The sequence below is a fragment of the Urocitellus parryii genome, chromosome 9 (assembly GCF_045843805.1).
Source record: "Urocitellus parryii isolate mUroPar1 chromosome 9, mUroPar1.hap1, whole genome shotgun sequence".
In the NCBI taxonomy this organism is placed as follows: domain Eukaryota; kingdom Metazoa; phylum Chordata; class Mammalia; order Rodentia; family Sciuridae; genus Urocitellus; species Urocitellus parryii.
The window spans coordinates 68,496,850-68,516,290 of NC_135539.1; the positions used below are offsets into that span (position 1 = coordinate 68,496,850).

The 19,441-nt window shown below is 45.4% G+C and overlaps 1 protein-coding gene and 1 non-coding gene across 4 annotated transcripts in view; one reads left to right on the top strand and one right to left on the bottom strand.

The window, feature by feature from the left end:
• Camk1d (calcium/calmodulin dependent protein kinase ID) overlaps positions 1-19,441 on the bottom strand; it is a 387,368-nt gene that overhangs the window by 223,728 nt on the left and 144,199 nt on the right. For all 3 annotated transcript variants that reach the window (XM_026408567.2, XM_026408566.2, XM_026408565.2), the window contains exon 2: positions 2,850-2,981. In XM_026408567.2, coding sequence (XP_026264352.1) covers positions 2,850-2,981 — 132 coding nt within the window. The remainder of the gene's footprint in view (positions 1-2,849; positions 2,982-19,441) is intronic.
• Trnam-cau (transfer RNA methionine (anticodon CAU)) lies at positions 397-464 on the top strand. The gene has a single exon. It is a non-coding gene; the product is annotated as a tRNA-Met (tRNA).

Sequence of the window (19,441 nt, forward strand, 5' to 3'; positions counted from 1 at the left end):
CGTGGATCAAGTCCTCTACCTCCAATCTAAATAAGTTTTGCTACAATAGTCTTCAAGAAAAAAATCCTGGTCATGGGGCTCTTTTCATTAAAACCCCTTGGAGGATTCTCAGGGACAAGTTCAAAGTCCAAAGTAGGGTACACAAGGCCCTCCACAATCCAACCTGAGGTCTCCCCAGGCATCACCTTGAACTGTTTCTTCTGGCGAGAGGAGCCACATGGAGATCCCGAGCCCACCGGCCTGTCTCCCATCTCCAACCTCTGTTTGGGCTGCTCCTTCTGATTGGAATGCCCTCTGCCTTTCTGCCCCAGCAAAATAAACACATTATATGGACATCTCTCTTCTACACAACCTGTCCTCAACCCCACTCTAAAAGAAGAACTAGGAGGCTAGGGATATAGCTCAGTTGGTAGAGTGCTTGCCTCATATGCACAAGGCCCTGGGTTCAATCCCCAGCATCACAAAAATCATAAATAAATAAATTTTAAAAAATAAATAAAAGAAGAACTAGGAATCCCCTCTCTTAGGTGCCTGGTCATGCTTATATATCAGCATCTAAAACTTGTCTGCACTAATTAGATCTCAGGGGACAAGAACTGCATCTACAACTTGGAGCTCAGAAGTGCTTCCTGAAGCAGGCTAGGAAATTGATTAATATTTATTAATGATTGAATGTCTCCATGACAGTATTTTAAGAGTCATTCCAAACTGTTTTCTTTCTTTGGGCTGCTTATGATGTGGAAGTGCCTCTTACTCTACTTTGAAATCACTTTCAGAGAACCAAAAAAATAAATCAGCACAAGAGATAAATCACCTCCTATCCCCCAAGAAATCATTTCTTTGTTCTTGACTCCTAAAAGAAGAGTCATGCTTGAAGCGCTTGCACGGCAAATGATAGTGAGAAATTATCAAAACTAGTTGTTCCAAATCCTTCCCAGCACCCCAGGTTTTCAATGCGCTCACCCTGGAAGTGATTATATGAGTCACACACAGGGTAGAGGCACTACCCTATTAAATTAAAGCAGAGTGTCCGTGGCATAAACCAAGACTGGCTTATAAAACCTACATCCATGACTCCTGGGATGTGGATGGAAAATAACATTAAGAATAGAAATTGACTTCCTCAGTGTTTTTACTTCTAAGCCCACAAGGGAGTCACATAAAAAAAAAAAAAAGGTGCCACCTTCAATTCAGCAGCAGATGCCCCGTGCCCAAAGCCAAACCCTTGAAAGGCCCTGGGGCTACCCATAAGTCTTTCTAAAATACCAAATATCTGCAACATCATGTCACCAGTGGAGCATTTCTCTGAGCACTGATTTCATATTGGAAGATGGGCAATTTAAATAAATGTTTCATTAACATAGTGTTTTCCTGCTTGATGCTAATGTTCTTAATTTGTTTTTCCAGACTCCCTTCCATAGAATCATTTCCTGTGATGCCTCTCAAGACAATCTGAAACTCTTTGGGTCCCTAATAGACAATCCAGAGAACCTAGAAACCAACCAAACAACCAAACAAATAAGCAAAAACCCTGACACTAAAAAGCCACTGAGACCCATTTGTCCTGAAATACACATCAGAAATGCTCTGGGTTCTTGTTTGAGTCACACAGAGGTCAGAACAGGATGGACCGTCCTGACCACCTCGGTGGTGCTGGGTTTGGACAGATGGTGGCGAAGCATTGTTCAGTGGGGAACGTTGGTCCCAGAACATGAAGGTGTGGCACAGCTTCTGCAGGAAGAATGCAGAATGTCTGACATTTTGTTTTCAGGCCCTAGAAGGCTTGCTCCCACTCTGCTGTGTTTATCTGTCCCAGGACTCTTGCTAGGTTGTGATTCCAAACCCCTAAAATTTCAAGGATGTTTCGAACATCTTTTATTAATAGCAACACAAAAAATTTCCATAGCTCACTGTTCAGATAAATGCCAGACAAGTAAAAGCAGGTGCCATATAAGGGCTCATTCCCCCCAAACTTGGTGAGACAATGGCTCGATTCTAATGTTGTGGGGAGAAAAGCCGAGCACAACACTAAAGCGTGGATCGGTCCACATCAGAATGGACTGTGTGCACATTTTCTAGAGGGGGAGACGGGATTTTGATTTGGTCCTATTACACATGGAAACAAAACTAAAACTCAGTGAAGAGGTGAAGCACAAAGACAATCAACACTGGACTCTCTGGGTGCCCCGTGCCATGTCTGTGGCAGAGAGGAGGAAAACACCATCCCAAAGCCTAGAACCAACCATAAAGGGGTTGGTGTTCCAGCTCTGCCACACGTGAACTGCACAGAAAGAGGCTTTGGACATGGGCCTTTGATTTGTGAGCTTCATCTCCCTTTTATAAAATAAAGCCAATGTAATAGCAATCATAATGGTGCTCAGAGTAGGGGTGGCGGCAGCTTCCCTTCACGGGGCACTTCCTGTGCAGCAATGCAATGCAGAGGTCAGTGCTTTGCACACACCTGGCAAGCGCCTGGTCACTTTCCCCTTTCCACACCCTGCAGTGGAGAGGAGGTGAACTCCACTGCACAGAAGGGATGCTGTTATTCAGGAACTGGTCACTCAGCTAGAATGAATGGCAGGGTCTCCTTTCAAAACCAAGTCTGCCTGACATCTGGGCTCTGTGGAAAGGCCAACTACCTCCAATGGCTGCCAGTGGATTTTCCTAGAGAGACCAGATCTAAGTGGAATGGGCTTGGGAAGCGCTGTGTGAGTGTCAGTCACCATCTGCAGAGGCCTCCGGCCAGCAGCCAATGACCCCTCTGACCTCTGGGAAGCCCAGCCTGGCAGGCAGGAGGAAGGACACGGGGGCAGCGTGGGAGGAGGGCCAGGCGGCCTCCTGACACTTACTTTCTCAGCACGGCGATCTCATTCTCTATACTGCTCTCCTTGCCCTTCAGCGCCTTCTTAGGGATGCACTTCACTGCGAAGAGTTTTCCAGTTGCCTTCTCTTCAGCTAAAACCACTTCAGAAAAAGCCCCACTGTGAACAGAGAGAGAGAGAGAGAGAGAGAAAGAAGACTTAGAGTCCAGAATTCTAGTTTTGCGGCCACTCCTCTGATCCTATCTCCAAAGTCTGGGTAAGGACAGCAATAGGTCTGAGCACAGGCCTTACAGCTACTGCTTATCCAGCAGGCCTCCTTACCAACATCCCCGTGCAAAGAAAAACCCAGGGACAAGTGTGTCCTCCCACAAATGGACAGTGGATGTCGACACAGGTTTGGACCAAAGGGACACCGCAGGATGACCTAGGTTGGCCATCTGCAGGGCCACCTGCACAAAGGGGTGACAGCATTCCCCTGGAGCCAACAGGAAGAGTCCTGGGGCAGGTTCCTCCTGCAGAGACAGACCGGGTCTATCTGCATTTGTCAACCCCTCTCACCGCCACACAGACTAGAAAGTCCTACTGAAATTCCCAGATTCCCCACAGGAAGGTTTCAGAGTGCTTCACAAACACTGAATTAATTCTTGCAGATAGGTAACGATGTAATTACAGTGCGAGTCGGTGCAACACGTGGCATTGACGCGGGGTTAATTAATCGGTAGGGGTAGGCACGTTTTCATTAAGCAGCTTAATTCCTTTTCAAACCAAACAAACAAATAAGGGCCACACAGTGGGGAAGACGTGCCTGCCTGAAAATACAAATTTAACTCTGTTAGGGCACAGCCACACACTGGAACCAAGATGTCCAGAACCAGAGAGCCTGTCTCTCTCCCCAGAGGTGCCACACCCGGGCTGGGGCCAGAGGCCCCAAGAACTGAGACACACAGACAGCCTCCTCCACCGTCTCCAGATTCAGGGACTGGGTTCACAGCACACTGGCCAGGGAAACCCCAGGACACACTGAGCTGTTCTCCGTCCCCCGACTTCAGGAGCAATTCTAAGTTCCTCAGAGAGATGCTAAAGATGTCTTCTACACAACCACGACTAGAGACAAAGTCTGCTGCGTTGATAGAAACCACTGGAAGCACCAATGTGGCCCCAAGGCTTTGGGGCTGCCTTCTTTAGTCAAGAGCAAAGCCTTGGCTCAGCCAGGAGAAGGTACCTGCCCTCGCTCTCCTTCCCCATCTGACGGGACCTAAGAAGACAAACACATCATTTAAAAATCCCTTCCAGAGAGGGGAATTCCCGTCCAGTTGGTGCACCCGACTGTGGGTCCTCAGGACACAGATCTTACTGGAATGCTAACTCTCAGGACAGAATTCCATCTGTCTTTAAGGCTGGAGTCCAATTACACAAACCTGACGGGCAGAATATGGTCCATCCACAAAATGCCCACAGGGAAAATGTTAGAACAAGGACCTTCTGCCCAAATGCATAAATTATTAGCAAGTAGGATTCTCCCCCCAGAAGACTCTATGCTGAGCCTTCTGGAACCAGCCAGAACAATAATCATTAAATATTAAGACATTAAAAACCCACAACGGTGATGGAGGAAATCAAACTGCCCTGATAATACCTGGTCACTGCCAGTGGCTTTGGCCCCAGAAAACCAGTTCAGAACAACTTCGGAGACTTGCCCTGAGCACAGGACCCCTGCCTCTCTCTGCTCTAACTGAGAGGCTTCACCTCACAGAGGGCCCTGGATGGAAGAAGACCCTTAACTTTGGAGTAGGTAAGTGCTTCCTTCCCCTGTCCCCCAGAGGGTGGAACCAGGAGTGTAATGGGGAGAAACATCAGGGCTCGAGCATCCTGGGTGACTCTGTGCCAGATATTCCATTCATTTTCCTTTGGTTTCCACCTGAGTCCCTAACGCTGGGCTACTGCAGGGAGCTGAAGCAGGGTGATACAGCTGTGTCCCTAACTGTGCGAAGGAGGGACTATTTGTGATCCTGGGCATAGATAGGTACAGGAGTCCCCAGCTTGACAATCCTGAGCCAGCCAATGAGGCATCTGTGGAAGGGCTCAGGGAAGGCTGCAGACAGACAAAGAATCCTCAGCTACCGTTACCGAGTCATGCTGCAAAGTCAAGGACATAGTCCCATCATCTCAGGATAAAGGCTAGCCTGCATTTCCACTCCCAGATACATCCCCAGAAGAAAGGAAAGCAGGGACCTGGACAGAGATTTGCACACTCACAGTCACAGCACTATTCCCAGCAGCCAAAAGATAGAAACCATCCAAGTGCCCACTGACATGGTCGACACACACGATGGAATATTACTCACCCTTAAAAAGGAAATCCTGACACATGCTGAAATATGGATGAACCTTGAGGACCTGGGCTTGTTGAAATAAGCTGGTCACAAATAGACAAATGCTATATGGTTCCACTTATGCAAGATCATTAGATGAGTAAAATCCATAGAGACAGAAAATAGAACAGTGGTTGCTAGAGGGAAGGGAGAGGGACAGTTATTGTACAGTGGGGACAGAGTTTCTGTTTGGGAAGATGAAAAGTTCTGAAGATGGACAGTGGTGATGGCTACACAATATCATGAACTGTAATTTTAAAATGTAAAAGTCTATGGTATGTCCATCTGACCAAAATAAAAAAAAATAAAAATAGAATGTCTGCCCACTTTTTTTTTTTTTTTTAATTTCAACTCAATGGCTTTGCTTGAGAAGAGAGACCATTGGAAAAGCTAGATAACCCTTTTCACTCATTACTTCCCTAGAGGGAAGAGGAATCCTGGGAATGATCACAGGGTACCAGATGGCGTGTACCACTTGACATTTACCAAGTGCTGGCATCTATCAACTAATCCAGTCCTGACAACCCCACCGAGTACAGTACAGAAGTGGAAGTTACTGTCCGTCCATGTCAGACAGAAGAATACTGAGCTCAGTAGTGAGCTCAGTACCTCAGGAGTCTGAAGGTGACAGTATCCGGGTCAGGCCCTCTGGCTGGGGCTCTGCCTTCACTCACAAGCTGCAGGTCCACTCACTTTCTTATTTAGTCAAACGAAGTGCGTTCATCTTCCCTAAGCCTTCCAAAGACAGAGCTCAGGTCTTCTTAGAGGATATACGATCAGCATAAATTTTTATTGTTTCAACAATAAACAAAAATCACTTGACGACGCTTTCCCTGGTCAAGAAAGCTAAATTAAAAACATCAAAAACAAAACTCATGAATGAAGAGTAGTTTGGGCACCTTCAATGTAATTACACAGCACCATGGGTGCAGAAGGGGGGGTCAGGGAGGGACAGGGAGCTGGTGGCGGGAAGTACCAAAGGAAGGAAAATTGATCCGAGAGCCCATACAGCCTTCAGACAACCCAAGGAAATAAAATCCAAGGAACAAAAGCAGGGACAAAGAATGACAATGTCTTAAAAATACAAAGAGGTCAAGGCAGGTTACGAAGTCAGCCATAAAATACAAGCCCTGCGCATTTAAGATTGAATGGTAGCCAGGCGGTAGTGCAGGCCTGCAATCCCAGCTACTCCGGAGGCTGAGACAGAAGGATCCCAAGTTCAAGGCCAGCCCCTGGGCAAAGAGTGGGAAGGAAGGTGGGCAGGGGCAGGCACTGGGGACTGAAATGGAGTAAATTAAATTCCATGCAGGTTTGATTATGTCCAAAATGAACCCAAATGTTATGTACAACTACAATGCGTCAATAAAAGCAAAATAAATAAAAAATAAATAGGGCTGGGGATGCAGCTCAGTGGTAGAATGCTCCTAGGTTCTATCCCCAGAATCACACACAACACATACACACACACACACACACACACACACACACACACACACACACTAGAAAGCTAGATGGCAGGGAGCTCAGCCAGCTGCGATTCCACTTGCATCTGGAGATGCATGCCTGAATCCACCCACACCATGCCCTCTCCTCTGCTTTCTGCAAGCTGACTGCTTCTCTTACCACCACTTGACTGGAACCAGGTGGCCTGGGCCCTCCCCTCCCAGGGCTCCCCATTGCTAAACCCAGCGGTGGCTTCTCACTGCTGGTCTTACTGGTCTTTGTGTGCCTTGTGATAGCCTCCACCTCCTTCCTAAAACTCTTCTTGGTTCCATAACATTGTTATCTTCTTCCATGTTTCCATCCACTCTTTTCTCCATCCCCACCTGGTCCTCTTCCCCACTTCAACCAGCAGTGACACTCAAGGTCTCATCCTTATAGTCCTTCTGCCTCTTCTAGGCTCCCACCCCTGAAAAATTCTAATTGTTTTCCTAGTTTCAACACCCTCCTACCCAGAGATGGGTCCCCTAAGCTTTGTCTATATTTGAATCTTTTTCACGTGCAAAAGAGTCTGTCTGACTTCCACTAACCCACTGACCCTGCTAGATGCTCAGGTCTTCCATTAAAAGGCTCAAATACCCTGTATTCTTCCAATCCTCCACCACTGCTCTGAGACAGGTCCTCATTTTTTCACCTGTGGATTACCTGCCCAACACCCTCCTGGTCCCTGTTCCCCCAGCAAGCCTACCTTCTATCTACCTCCTATCTGCTCCTGGAATTGCTTTTCTAAAACAAAGATCTGGTTAGGCTGTCCCCTTCTTTTAATTCTTTGAGGTTCTGTGTCCAGAGAATCAGGCTCAAATCCTCTGCAACCCAGGCATCTGAAGCCCCTGCAAACCTGACCAGCTTGGTGGGCCCATCTACCACTAGAGCCTCCCCTCCAACACCCTCAGCCCTCACCACACACACCTCACCTTCACCCAACCACCACCACTAAACGGCAGTTTCCCATACCTGCCCACGCGCTCTCACACCACCGGCCTTTGCTCAGGCACAACTCACCACCTCTTTCCTTGAATGTCATTTATTCATCTGCTTGGCAAAATGTCATGTGTTTGTTTTTGTTTTGTTTGTTTTTTTAAGGGTCCAGGTATATTTCCACCTCTGTTGAGGTTTCTCGATGGCCTCTCACCTGAACAGAATGACACCATTCTAAGGCACGTGGCTTACACCCCCATTTCCCCCACCGACATGGACCACTGCAGGCCTCAGGGTTTTGCCATAGGAGCACAGGGGTTGGGCCTGATTCTGTTATGTCTCTATACCCAATGGTACTGGGCACCAGCTGGTGTCCAAGACAGTTTTGATGATCACCATTATTTGGGAGCTCTCTTCTGATTCTCAGCTGGCTCTCCACATTTCTGCTGTGCTGAAAATCCAGAAAATAAATAATATTCTCTAATAACCTTCCACTCAATGTTGAGAAGAACCATTTGTCTCTTTCCTCCTCCCACCATGGAACTGCGAGTCTCCGAATAAGCCCATGGAGAAAGGCCCTCCAGGGTTTCTCATGAGGCATAAAAATTCTTTTGAGTCCTTCCTGATCCATCTTAAACCTTGACTTATATGACTGAATGTGTAAGTAAAAATCTACTGTTTCGTGGTCCTGAGATCACCATTTTGTCTTGACCGATAAAATGTTCAATTTGTGGATTTATATATTTCTTCCCATAAACCTTCATCCTGCTGAATAAGATAAATAAAATTTGATAGTAAAAGAGAAAGCCAATTTTAGATGAAAAGACATTAGAAAATACATAATCATGGCAGAAATAAAAATTCCAGTATTCCGAAAATTGCCCTTTTTTCAAGTTGTAACAAAACATTTATTTGAATTATAAAGAAAGCCATTATTCTATTTATAAAAATACCAAGTTCCCACCAAAATTAAATCCCTGTGACAAATTATCAGAGAGGTCAGACAAAAAAAAAACTATTCTTGAAATGCTAAATATTTTCTGCACCTGGAGATAAGATATACAAATTGCGAAAGTTGAATCCTTCCCCCTTTTCTTCCACATTTCAAAGAAAATCAAATCCTCACCTGGGGGCAGCTGCCTCTGATTGTAAGCCAGGAGAAAACAAACAATCTATTGAGAGCTGTATTTCCAGAACTAAAGGGGAGGTCATGTTTTCTATATTGACTAAAGAATTCTAAACAACTACTCTTTTAACTTTCATAAATGATGGTTTCTGAAAAGGTTGTTTTGTTTTGCTTTATTTAGTCAGTTTCCAGACTGGGATTCTGTGGTTATGATGGCAGATTACCATCATACACACTACCTACCCAGAGGTAACACCCACTGCATCTCCACATACCTGGACATGTGCAATGGTCCACGATCAAGGCCACCAAAGGGAGGACAAAGCAAGAAAGTAGGCTAGGCTCTGGGAATGCCTCAGCTCCCTGATTTCCCAGGAAAGACAGCAAAAGATTCTCTCTCACTTCTACTAACCATGTGGGTACCCTGAGGATGCCTTGGCTAAAAACTGACATGTGAACTTCAGATACACATGTACCTTGCAGTGGTTAAAAAAAATTCATAGAGCCATGCAGAGCATCTTAATTCCAGATCTGTGGCTTCTACTGAGACCAGAACTCAGAGCTAGGCCAAGCCCATAGATACGCTGGTGAACTCACCTGCTTATTAGCGATCATTATTATAAAAAGCAGAAGCCAGGTCTGCTGGAATGCACCTGAATCAGTCCCAGCTACTCAGGGGGCTGAGGCAGGAAGATCCCTTGATCCCAGGAGTTCAGGGACAGCCCGGGCAATATAGCAGGACCCTGCTTCTTTAAAAACTATTTTTTAAAAAAAGAAACTGTGGTATCTGCTTTCCCAAATTTTAACAATCTTTAATCTTCAGTTGTTAATAATAAATATCAAATAAAAAGGTAGTGCCAAGGCTGCCTTACCCTAAAGTGCACACCACTTAATTTCTGTTCTCATATAAGAACAATTTAATCACAAAACGAGCTAAACTTAAACCTCGATACAATCAATTGGGACTGGCACATTTCAGATGCTCCACCATGTCAGTCAAACTGAACTGAAAAGACTCTTTAAAAAGGCTCCTCTGACTTCCAACAAGGATCAGGAATTCTAGAGCTGTCTCTTTGATGCATGACAGTACACTAAACCAACCATTCAGTACGATTATATCCATCCCAAATTAGACCAAAAGATCCTCAGATGGTGCTAAAATGATCTGCCCTATTAGCTTAGAGTCAGCTACTATTGGCTCATTGCCTTTTTCTGCTTTTTAGTCATTCTACATACGAATCAGATTGATGGTGTTATTAACTTTATTAACAGCATCGCCTCCAGCCCACGGCCATTAATGTACCAAGCAACCCGGCCTACAGACGTTCCCCCGCCCCCGCCCCAGGCCTCGAACCATAAATCAAAATGTTCTTTTCCTCTAAGCATATTATTTTCCCTGGTGTCAGGCCAGTATAATATTAAGGACTAGTTTTTTTAAAAAATAGGAGGGGGGGAACTCAATAGCAAAAAGTGAGATTGGTGATATTTGGCTTGAGACAATGTAGGAAGCAGACAGGTGCCTTTTAGACACATTGTTCCACAGCAGAATCAATTCTTAAAATGGAAAAACCTGTCTGCTAACCCTAACAATAATCTTCCTGACCCTAGAGAATCCAAATGGATAATAACAGCACCGGAGTCAGACAGACTCTGTGTCTAAGCACCTCTCTGGGCAGAAACCAGGCAACTTGAGAAATGACAACGCTTTCTGCTAAAATCTTCAGTTAAAATCTCCACTAACTCACATACCACTAATGACATTTTAGAGTGCCAATTCAGCATGCTGACCAAAAGAAAACCATGTCCAATCTATAAAATAAAGTCCTGTCAAGCCAAAAAAAAAAAATTCATCCAGAACAGATAATGTGTGCATGAAAATGGCTATCCAATTAAGATACAGCATCTATTCATTAAAGTCTATCTTCTGAAAAGCCCTACTTGGCAATTATATAGGAAGCCATATGTTTGCTTATGTGATGCTTAAGCTAAAAGTATTAAAATTCTATTTCCTAAAAAGTAATCGATAACTGAGGCTCTTATTAATTTGGACAGTGCCTCACTCACCAGTTCCAATTAGAGACAGCTTCTTGACTTCAGGGTAGACCTGAGGAGCACAGAGACTCCAACAGTTAGGCTTTTCCACTGAAATATTCCCATCTTCCTCTGCGACTAGTAAACCCCAGAAGGACAAGCAACCCCCCCCTCCCCGCCACAATGGCTTCAAGAACCATGACGAGGCGTCCTTAAATATTCCTACAATTAGCCTGGTTTTTGCCCAGATCGATTCTCATCCCCAGTACCGCCGTGTGTCTCAAAAGCCACCGGAGCAGGTCTGGGTTATAACCATACTTGTCACAGGGGGGAGGCATCAGAATGCCAGCACTGTCATCGTCGGTGACATCTTCAGTTTCTGAAGGATTTTCTGCGGCACTAAATCTTTACTGTTCATAGAGTCACTGATCCGAACGCAGGAGACAAATAAATTCCAAATGAATGCAAACTGCCACACTTGAAAGAGCACGCTTCACTTCCCGGCACAACTTACCCCAGGGCTTCTCTGACAGGCTCCCACCCCTCATCTTGGCTGTCCTCACTCACGGCCTTGTCAAAGACTGATATGGAACCTGAGTGAGCCAGTCCCTTTTTTCTTATCACACCCAGAGGGCCTGGCTCGAGGAGGTGGCAGCAGGATAAAAGATGCAGTCCTTCTGGAATTACAGAGTCTCCTGGAGCCACAGCCGAAAAGTCTAGAAATACTCGAAGCCAGTCGAGCGCCTGTCATAGAACTCTATTCTACTTGGGTGACCGAGGGAATGACCTGGATGAAACAGAACCCCCAGGACACTCTCCAGTTTTCTTGAACAGTGTGCACTCCCAGAGGGCACTTCTCACCATGGTCCTCCCAGATCTCCTGTTTGAGGAAGATTTCTCCCTACAGAGGTGGCTCTTCAGTCACATTTTCTCTTCCCTTCCTTTTCTGATGAGGACACAAGACCTGGCAGACATTCCCTCAGACTGCTCCCAGGCGCCACTGTCCTCCCAGCGCCAAATGCACAACCTCTTTGGTAGGGAACAGTGAGTGTCATCATCAAATGGTGGACACTGATGGGTCAGGATATTCGTGAGTTACCCCTCACACAGGTCCTGCTCACTACTGGGGACTACTCACTACTCTTCTTTTATTTTTTATTTATTCATTTCTTTATTTTTGGTACCAGGGATTGAACCCAGGAGCGCTTAACCACGGAGCCACATCCCCAGCCCTTTTTTGGATTTTGTTCGAGTCGGGGTCTCCCTCAGTTGTTGAGACTGGCTTTGAACTTGCGATCCTCCCTGCCTCAGCCTTCTGAGCCAGTGGGATTACAGGTGTGTGCCACCATGCCCGGCCCCTCTTCTTTTAAACACCCCCACAGGCTTACTTTTATTCTCATCAGGGAAGATGTCTCAGCAACAAAGATGAAGAAAGCTTCCTGCCAACAGAACACCCATCCATATTCTTTTTAATATTCCAAGTTCACTCATAAACATGACCACAGAGTCCTCCTGGATACAACGATGACTACATGAAAGAGGTATTTGGCTGTATTTACGTAAAGAAAATATGACGAACAGTCTCACAAAAAGAAACAAAAGCTTGGAACAGCAAAACCTTGGAGAGAACCTAAATGTCCATCAACAGGGAACAGGTTAAGTAAGTAACACTCTGAAAATACAGTGGAGTACAGCCAGCCATTTAGCATAACTAAATAGATTTATGTGTACGAATATAGAATTATCCCCCAGATATATTGAATGAAAAAAAAAATAAAGGTGCAGCTCCCACTTGTATAAACATACACTCGTACGTAGGGGCACCAGACTCAGGAAAGAGGAAGAAAGAGCACGGTCGTCTCTAGGGAGGGACCTGAGCGTGAGGCTCAAGGGAAGACCTACTTTTTATCCATTTTATGAGGTGAACACAGTTTTTCCATTTAAAGTTAATGAAGTAGAGAACATTTTGGGGGGAAAAAAAGAGATGAGAATAATCAATAATAATCTATGTAAAATGGCTCTCTGGCTAATTAAAGCCTTGTTCTAGATATTATAATTGGATTAATCAACTAGCTATGTCACATTGACAAAATGTCAGTGACAATCCTGTTCTATAGCCAAGTTCACCCTTCATGCTGTACAAATAACCCATCTAAAGAGGGCTGATGTGAACCGCTTAGTTAGACCTCGAAGCCTGGGTCACAGTCAGACTGGACACTTTCACTGGTGAAGAGATTCAGTTGCTTTTTGAAGAAAAGGTTTTCTTCATGGAGGCCATTCATGAAGAACACAAGGGACCATAAATAGCCCTAGAGGACTCATCCACAGAGAAGGGGGGACTTGAAATGGGTCTTGAAAGATGAGTATGTTTCAACAGATAAAAATAACAGAGAACAGGCAGACAGGAAAGATGACAAGCAGAAGGTGTTCCAGGGCCAGGGGGACCCTGTCTAATAGGACAGGTGATACATGCAGAAGAGGAGCATCAGCAGGGCCAGAGGCGTGGAGGGCAAGCACAACGCTCAGAACGTGCACGTGGTGTGTGCGTGTGTATATGTGGCTCACGTCACTCATATTCACAGCACTGTAGAATCTCATGGTGACAGGATAATGCCCCCCCCATGATGCCCATGTCATATCCCAGACCTGTGAATGTGTCCCCTTACACAGCAAGAAGGACTTTACAGTTGGGATTAGTTTAAAGATCTTAATATGGGGAGAGCATCTCATATTTTCCCAAGCAGATGTAATCACACAGGTCCTAATAAAAGGAAGACAGAAGGGTCAGAGATGTGACAAGGCAACAGAGGTTGCAGCTGGGAGGGAGCTACAAGAAGGAAAGGAAGTGACCTCTAGGAGCTGGAAAGGGTCAGGAATGGCCTCTCCCCTAGAGCTTCCAGAAGCCCCACCTACATCTGGAGGACTGTCCCAAAAGACTCACTTGTGGACTTCTCACCAGAACTATGAAATAATAAATTTGTGCTGCTCTAAGTCACTAAGTTTTGCTAATTTATTATAGCCATAATAGGAACCTAATGCAAATCTATATGATTATTATTTATCCCTGGATCATGGAGGTTCCAGATGTTATCCAAATCTCAAAGCCAGTGACTAGGACATGATTCAAGCCCAGATGTGATGGGTTGTTGGAGGCTGCCCTGTAAGGGAGCCTGGACCACACTGTGGATGTTGAGAACATCAGATGGAAGAGTGTGCACTTGACACAGCAGACAGCCAGGGGGAGGCAGGTCTCAGAGGGAAAAGTGAACAGAGATGATTAATATGCAGTATTCTCCATCCCATCAAATGTGTTTTAGATAACTTGTATGTATGTGTGTGTGTGTGTGTGTGTGTGTGTGTGTGTGTGTTCTTCAACATCCCTCTGAAGAGAAACAGGTAAGTGTCCTTCCTGTCCAAGTCATATCACTCCCACATGCAGGAAGTTCATTTATGGCCCACGATTTTCCTACTCATTCTACTGAGTAATCAAAAATACTTTGTTTTCACCTTGAAAACTCCTCCCCTCTTTCTTATCCCTTTAGCAAATGATTGCTTCAACACTGACCCCATTTCCCTTTGCTAACCAAGTGAAAGACCCTGAGCATCTTTTGACCACTGAGCTATATCTGGGCCAATTTCATAAGTAAAGTTGTAAACAAAGTGTGGCCAAGACCCAGGCTATGCTGTGCTTCCCGATGAGTATAGAGTTGGGATGCAGAGAACATTCCTGTCCCTGGGAAAACAAGTTATTGTGCAAAAACTGGAGCTTCCTTAACTAGATAATTACCATCATCCTCATCATATCATCATCATCATCGACATCCCAACACCATCAGCAGCATCACCATCACCATCATCACCATCATCATCACCATCACCATATCCATCCCAACTCTACCACCATCACCATCACCATCATCACCACCATCCCAATACCCAATACCACCACCATCACCACCACTGTTACCATCACCATCACCATTGTTAAAGGCTACAGGTGTGGCTCAATGGTGGAGCACTTGCCCAGCATGCAGGAGGCCATGCGTTCCATCCCTAGTTTCCTCCCCTGCCCACACACACAACTTTATTAAAACTTAATTTTAGAAACTGTTTACCAACCAATTTCTAATCTCTATCAATAAGCCCTGCATGGTAACATTATTATGCCCACTTTACAGCTGAGGAACCAGGCTCAATGAGGTTAAAATTTTTAGCATCACATAAGGAACTGACATTTTCAACCTGGTTTGATGTGAAAGTCGATGTAGTAAATTTTACAATTCAGAAAGAGTAAAAAAAGTGAGATACAGAGGATTTTTTTTCATTGTACTTCCCTCTCCTCTCAAGAAAAGGTGGGGGGGGTGTCTAAATTCTTGTTTCACAGCAATTTGGGTGATGATAGGTGAATTCTCTGAGATTATGGACCCTCCAGTGGAACCAGCTCCCACTCCAGCTCCCTAGGGCTGGGGTAGAGGTATTTCCATGAGCCCACGCTCCCAATTAGAGGAAAGTGGCTGAGGTTTTAAGTTGGACTTTCTGTTCCAATCCTAATTCCCTCCTTGTTGTTTTAGAATTAAGCCTCTACCTCATTGTCTTGAATCTGAAAACTCTGCCTCATAATTTTCATTCTTTTCACCAGTACAATTATTCCATAGATGCAAATTGACCCTTGTATTGCCCCATGTGGTAATGCCTTCTCCTTCTACACTGCCCACAGGTCTCATTATTCAATTCCTGCTTAATAGAATCAACTCCATCTTCAAGCCCAAAGGACAGGCCCTCCTATTTTCTACGACATAATCACATGAAGACCATCATGGCTAGAAGGAAAGCTCGTACCTCACAGGCCTACCTGCGGCGGCAAAGCTTTATTCCTATTCACTCACACGCTCACAGGGACTACCAACCAACTGCCACGAGAGCTGATTATGGACGTGATGTTGCTGGCCAAAAAGAAGAGCAAGACTTTCAGCTACCCACAAGAACAGAAGACGGCTCCCTGAGACCACACCCCCCACAAAAAGTGAAGGACCAAGTGAGCCCGAGAGCACTGTTCCTTGCACTTTTCTCAGTCTCTTGGCCACGATGGTGATGACCCATCCCAGGGAAGGTGGGAGTGAACATGGGGTGACTCTGGTCCTAACAGGCCCTCGCCAATCCCAAAGGACTGGACCATGGCCTGAACACTGTGATCCGCCCCCTCCCCCAGAGACCCCAGCCCCAGGCACAGGCTGCTCCACTTGGCCCAGAGGGCAGAGAGAGGCTCAGTTTGAAGACACAGCAAGTAACGGTTCCTTGACACACAGAGTAGGCCACTCTGAGATTTCAGATAAGCAAAAGCAGGGTAACTCAACACAGGGAGATTCCCAGGCAGGGTGACTTGAGGGCTCCAAAACACTAGACTGCCTAGAAGTGTCTCCCCAAATTGGCCCATGATTCAGGTGCTTGAGAGCCCATGGGAGGCCACCTCTTTAGGTTGAGCAGAGCTATCAACTTCCCCTGGTTGTGTCTCCTGGGGACATGCCCATGTGTCACCTGGAGACACGAGCACCACTCAATTGAATGCCCTGAATGAAACCGGAAACTGCACACAGTTCCAACACGAGCTAGCTCACATATAGTATATAGGGCAGGTGTGGGTAAGAGCTAGACGCATAGAGAGATTGGCAGAACTACAGATGGACATGCAGGCATGAATAGGTGGCCAGGACAGGCCTCTTGCGGAGAACTGACAGGACAAGCAGAGAACCATGGGCATACGTAGAAGACTTTTCCAGAAGGGGCAATAGCTAGAAGGCCTGGGACTTGTGAGATTGGTTAAAAGAGCAAGAGGTCAGGTGCCAGGAGCTAGGTGGAGAGGAAGAATTGGGGTCCATCCAAACACCCTCAGGACCTGGGGCCAAGGCAAAGATGAGGCAGATTTTTTTTTCTGAGAGACAGATGTACAGATCCACTGGTTTTAGCACACACACTTTTTTTTTTTTTTCCTTCTGTGTGAGAGTTAAGAAAAAAGAAAAAGAATCAGGCCAGCGCCGGTTTCCCAAATGCCATGATTCTAGCTAAATTAATTAATTGTTCTCATGTTCCCTGACAAAGATTCTCTGCTTAGCCAAACATTGGTGAGGCTCCTGAACCTTTTTATGCTACTATCCCGGCCCTCCTTGTAAAATTCGATTTGGGCAAGAATCCCTTGTCCTGGACATTGGATCACCTGCCCCACCTGCTCAGGTTCCTCATCCTCCCACACCCCCAGGTGATGTCTGGTCACCTTGGTCTGCCTTCAGCAAGAATAGGTTGAGTTAGCCAGAATCCCCCTTACCCCTGATGCTTCCTCTTCACAATTTTCCATCCACTGACCGGCATCCTGCCCCTTGGCCGTCAATTCCCCCTGGCCCAGGCTGTACTTGTGAGCCCCACCTATCGGTCCCTCTGCAAGACTCTGACATTTTCAACCTGTTTGATGTGAAAGTCGATGCCACCTCTCCCACCACAAGAGTCTTGAACAAGCCTCCCTGTCTTCTTGCTTTTGTAGGCATCACTGAATAATTTTTTTCTCCAACATCCCTAAAAAGAAGAATTGATGCCAATTTAGTCAAAAGTTCCTTGCTGGGTTAGGATAAGGCCCTTGCTCTTCCCTGAATTCTCCCAAGAAGCTGTTTGCAAGTCATCTCTCTCTTGCCTCAGTTCTGCCACCTGGAAGAGAGGTGTGAAGCTCCACCCTCAGCCTCCCCCTTCAGTCAAGCGCTGCAGGGGAGGACCCCTGACTGGCCCTCAGGAGGGCCACCCCTGCGAGGAAAGGCTCAAACCTGGGCACTTTCCACTTCCCACGCACACACTGCAGGCCTCTCTTCTGCCACAGCGCTGGACGCGGGGAGAATGATAATGTGCTGTTCTGCATCTCATCACTCATCTGCCGGACGCCTAGCAACTGGCCTGCACCTCCTCAGGCTCTTCCTGGAACTGGGACCTCATCCTCACAATGGCAAAAGTCGTCTCATGTCTCGACAAAGGAAGGTTCTGGAAATGTGTCAAAACTATACACCCAACAAAAACCTAAGACTGCTATGATTTTCCTTTTTTTTTTTTTTTCCCTTTGCTGTATACGTTAACACTTCTGAAAATTGTGCTTAAAGATATAAACTAGATTCACCAATGTTTTCATTAAATTGGATCTGCCTCCCAGCCAAATGAGCTCCCTTCACTTCATCTACAGGAACAAACTACCTGGTCTCAAACCTGGAATTGAGCCCCACCCGTTGGTCCCTCTGCAAGACTCTGTCAGTCTCCAGAACCCTGAATCTTTCCTAAGGGTAAATGTCAGGGGTGACTAAAATGGTCATGTTTGCTTACTTGATTTTTAAACAAAAATACCAGACCCACCTAACTAAACCAAGTACATCTCCCTTCCCTGTAAGTGCAGCCGTGGACGGACCATGACTCTCTCTCTCCACCAGGCTCACGGTATTTGAACAAAGAAGATCAAAGTATGAATTTTAAAAAGGAGAAAGACAAGAACACATGGAGGGTCATCATCTTTCAGTAGAGCTTTTGACTGTGTTCCAGCAAGCGATCTTTAGGAAAAAAAAAGAGTCCCAATGTCTTAGCCACATTATAATCACATGTAAGGAAAATCTGGGTCCTTTACATTTCTAACCAAAAAGAGTACAGTGAAAATGTTGGAGACATTTTAGGAGAAAAGAATGAGAACATGTAAGTTAATCTTCCTTTTTTGGATGGGAGATACTGGGGACTGAACTCAAGGGCACTCAAGCACTGGGTCACATCCCCAGCCCTATTTTGTATTTTATTTAGAGTCAGGGTCTTAGCGCCTCACCATTGCTGAGGCTGGCTCGGAACTTGAGATCCTCCTGTCTCAGCTTCCCAAGCCGCTGGGATTACAGTCGTGCACCACCGTGCCCAGCAGTTAATCTTCTTAAGCAAGAAACTAAACCTACAAATCTTACCGGAAAAAGGAAAATATTCAAGTCCTACAAATAAAATATGGACAAAGAGTTAAAATACACATCATACCCCAGTTCCCCACTGAGGCTGCCACGTGCACCTCTCCAGGCTCGGTTCAGAAAAACCAAGCCCAGCAGAGACCCTCCCTGGGCAAACCCACGTGGGAAGGATACAGTCCACAGTCCACAGAATGGCCAAGAAACATACTCACTGATGCTCAAAACTCACTAGTAATCCAGAAATGCTCATTAAAACCTCGATAAGACAGCTTTATTCTCAGCAGGTTGAGAAAAGGTAAATCTAATTGCTTCAACATTTTTGGAAACTAATCTGGCAATACTGTTAAGTTACATTTTAAGAACTCTCCTAGAAATAAAGCATTAGAAATAGATATATGTATAAACGTGCTTACTGAAGCACTAAAGAAGTGAAAAATAATTTTTTAAAACAGGAATTTTTATTAAGAGTGGAATGGAACAGTCATCCTGTGGGATATGATATATCCATAAGACATAATAGCTATTAATTTACATGACATGGCACAGCTATATATCCTCATCCAGGTGGATCAAACTCCCGAAGTGTAAGTATCCCAAGCAAGAAAAGTCCGCTGTAATAAAGTCATTTGTGGAATAATCTATGGCCATTAAATTAAATGATGAGATCTACATGAAGCAGCAGGGATAAATTTCAAAGACATAATGGGTGAA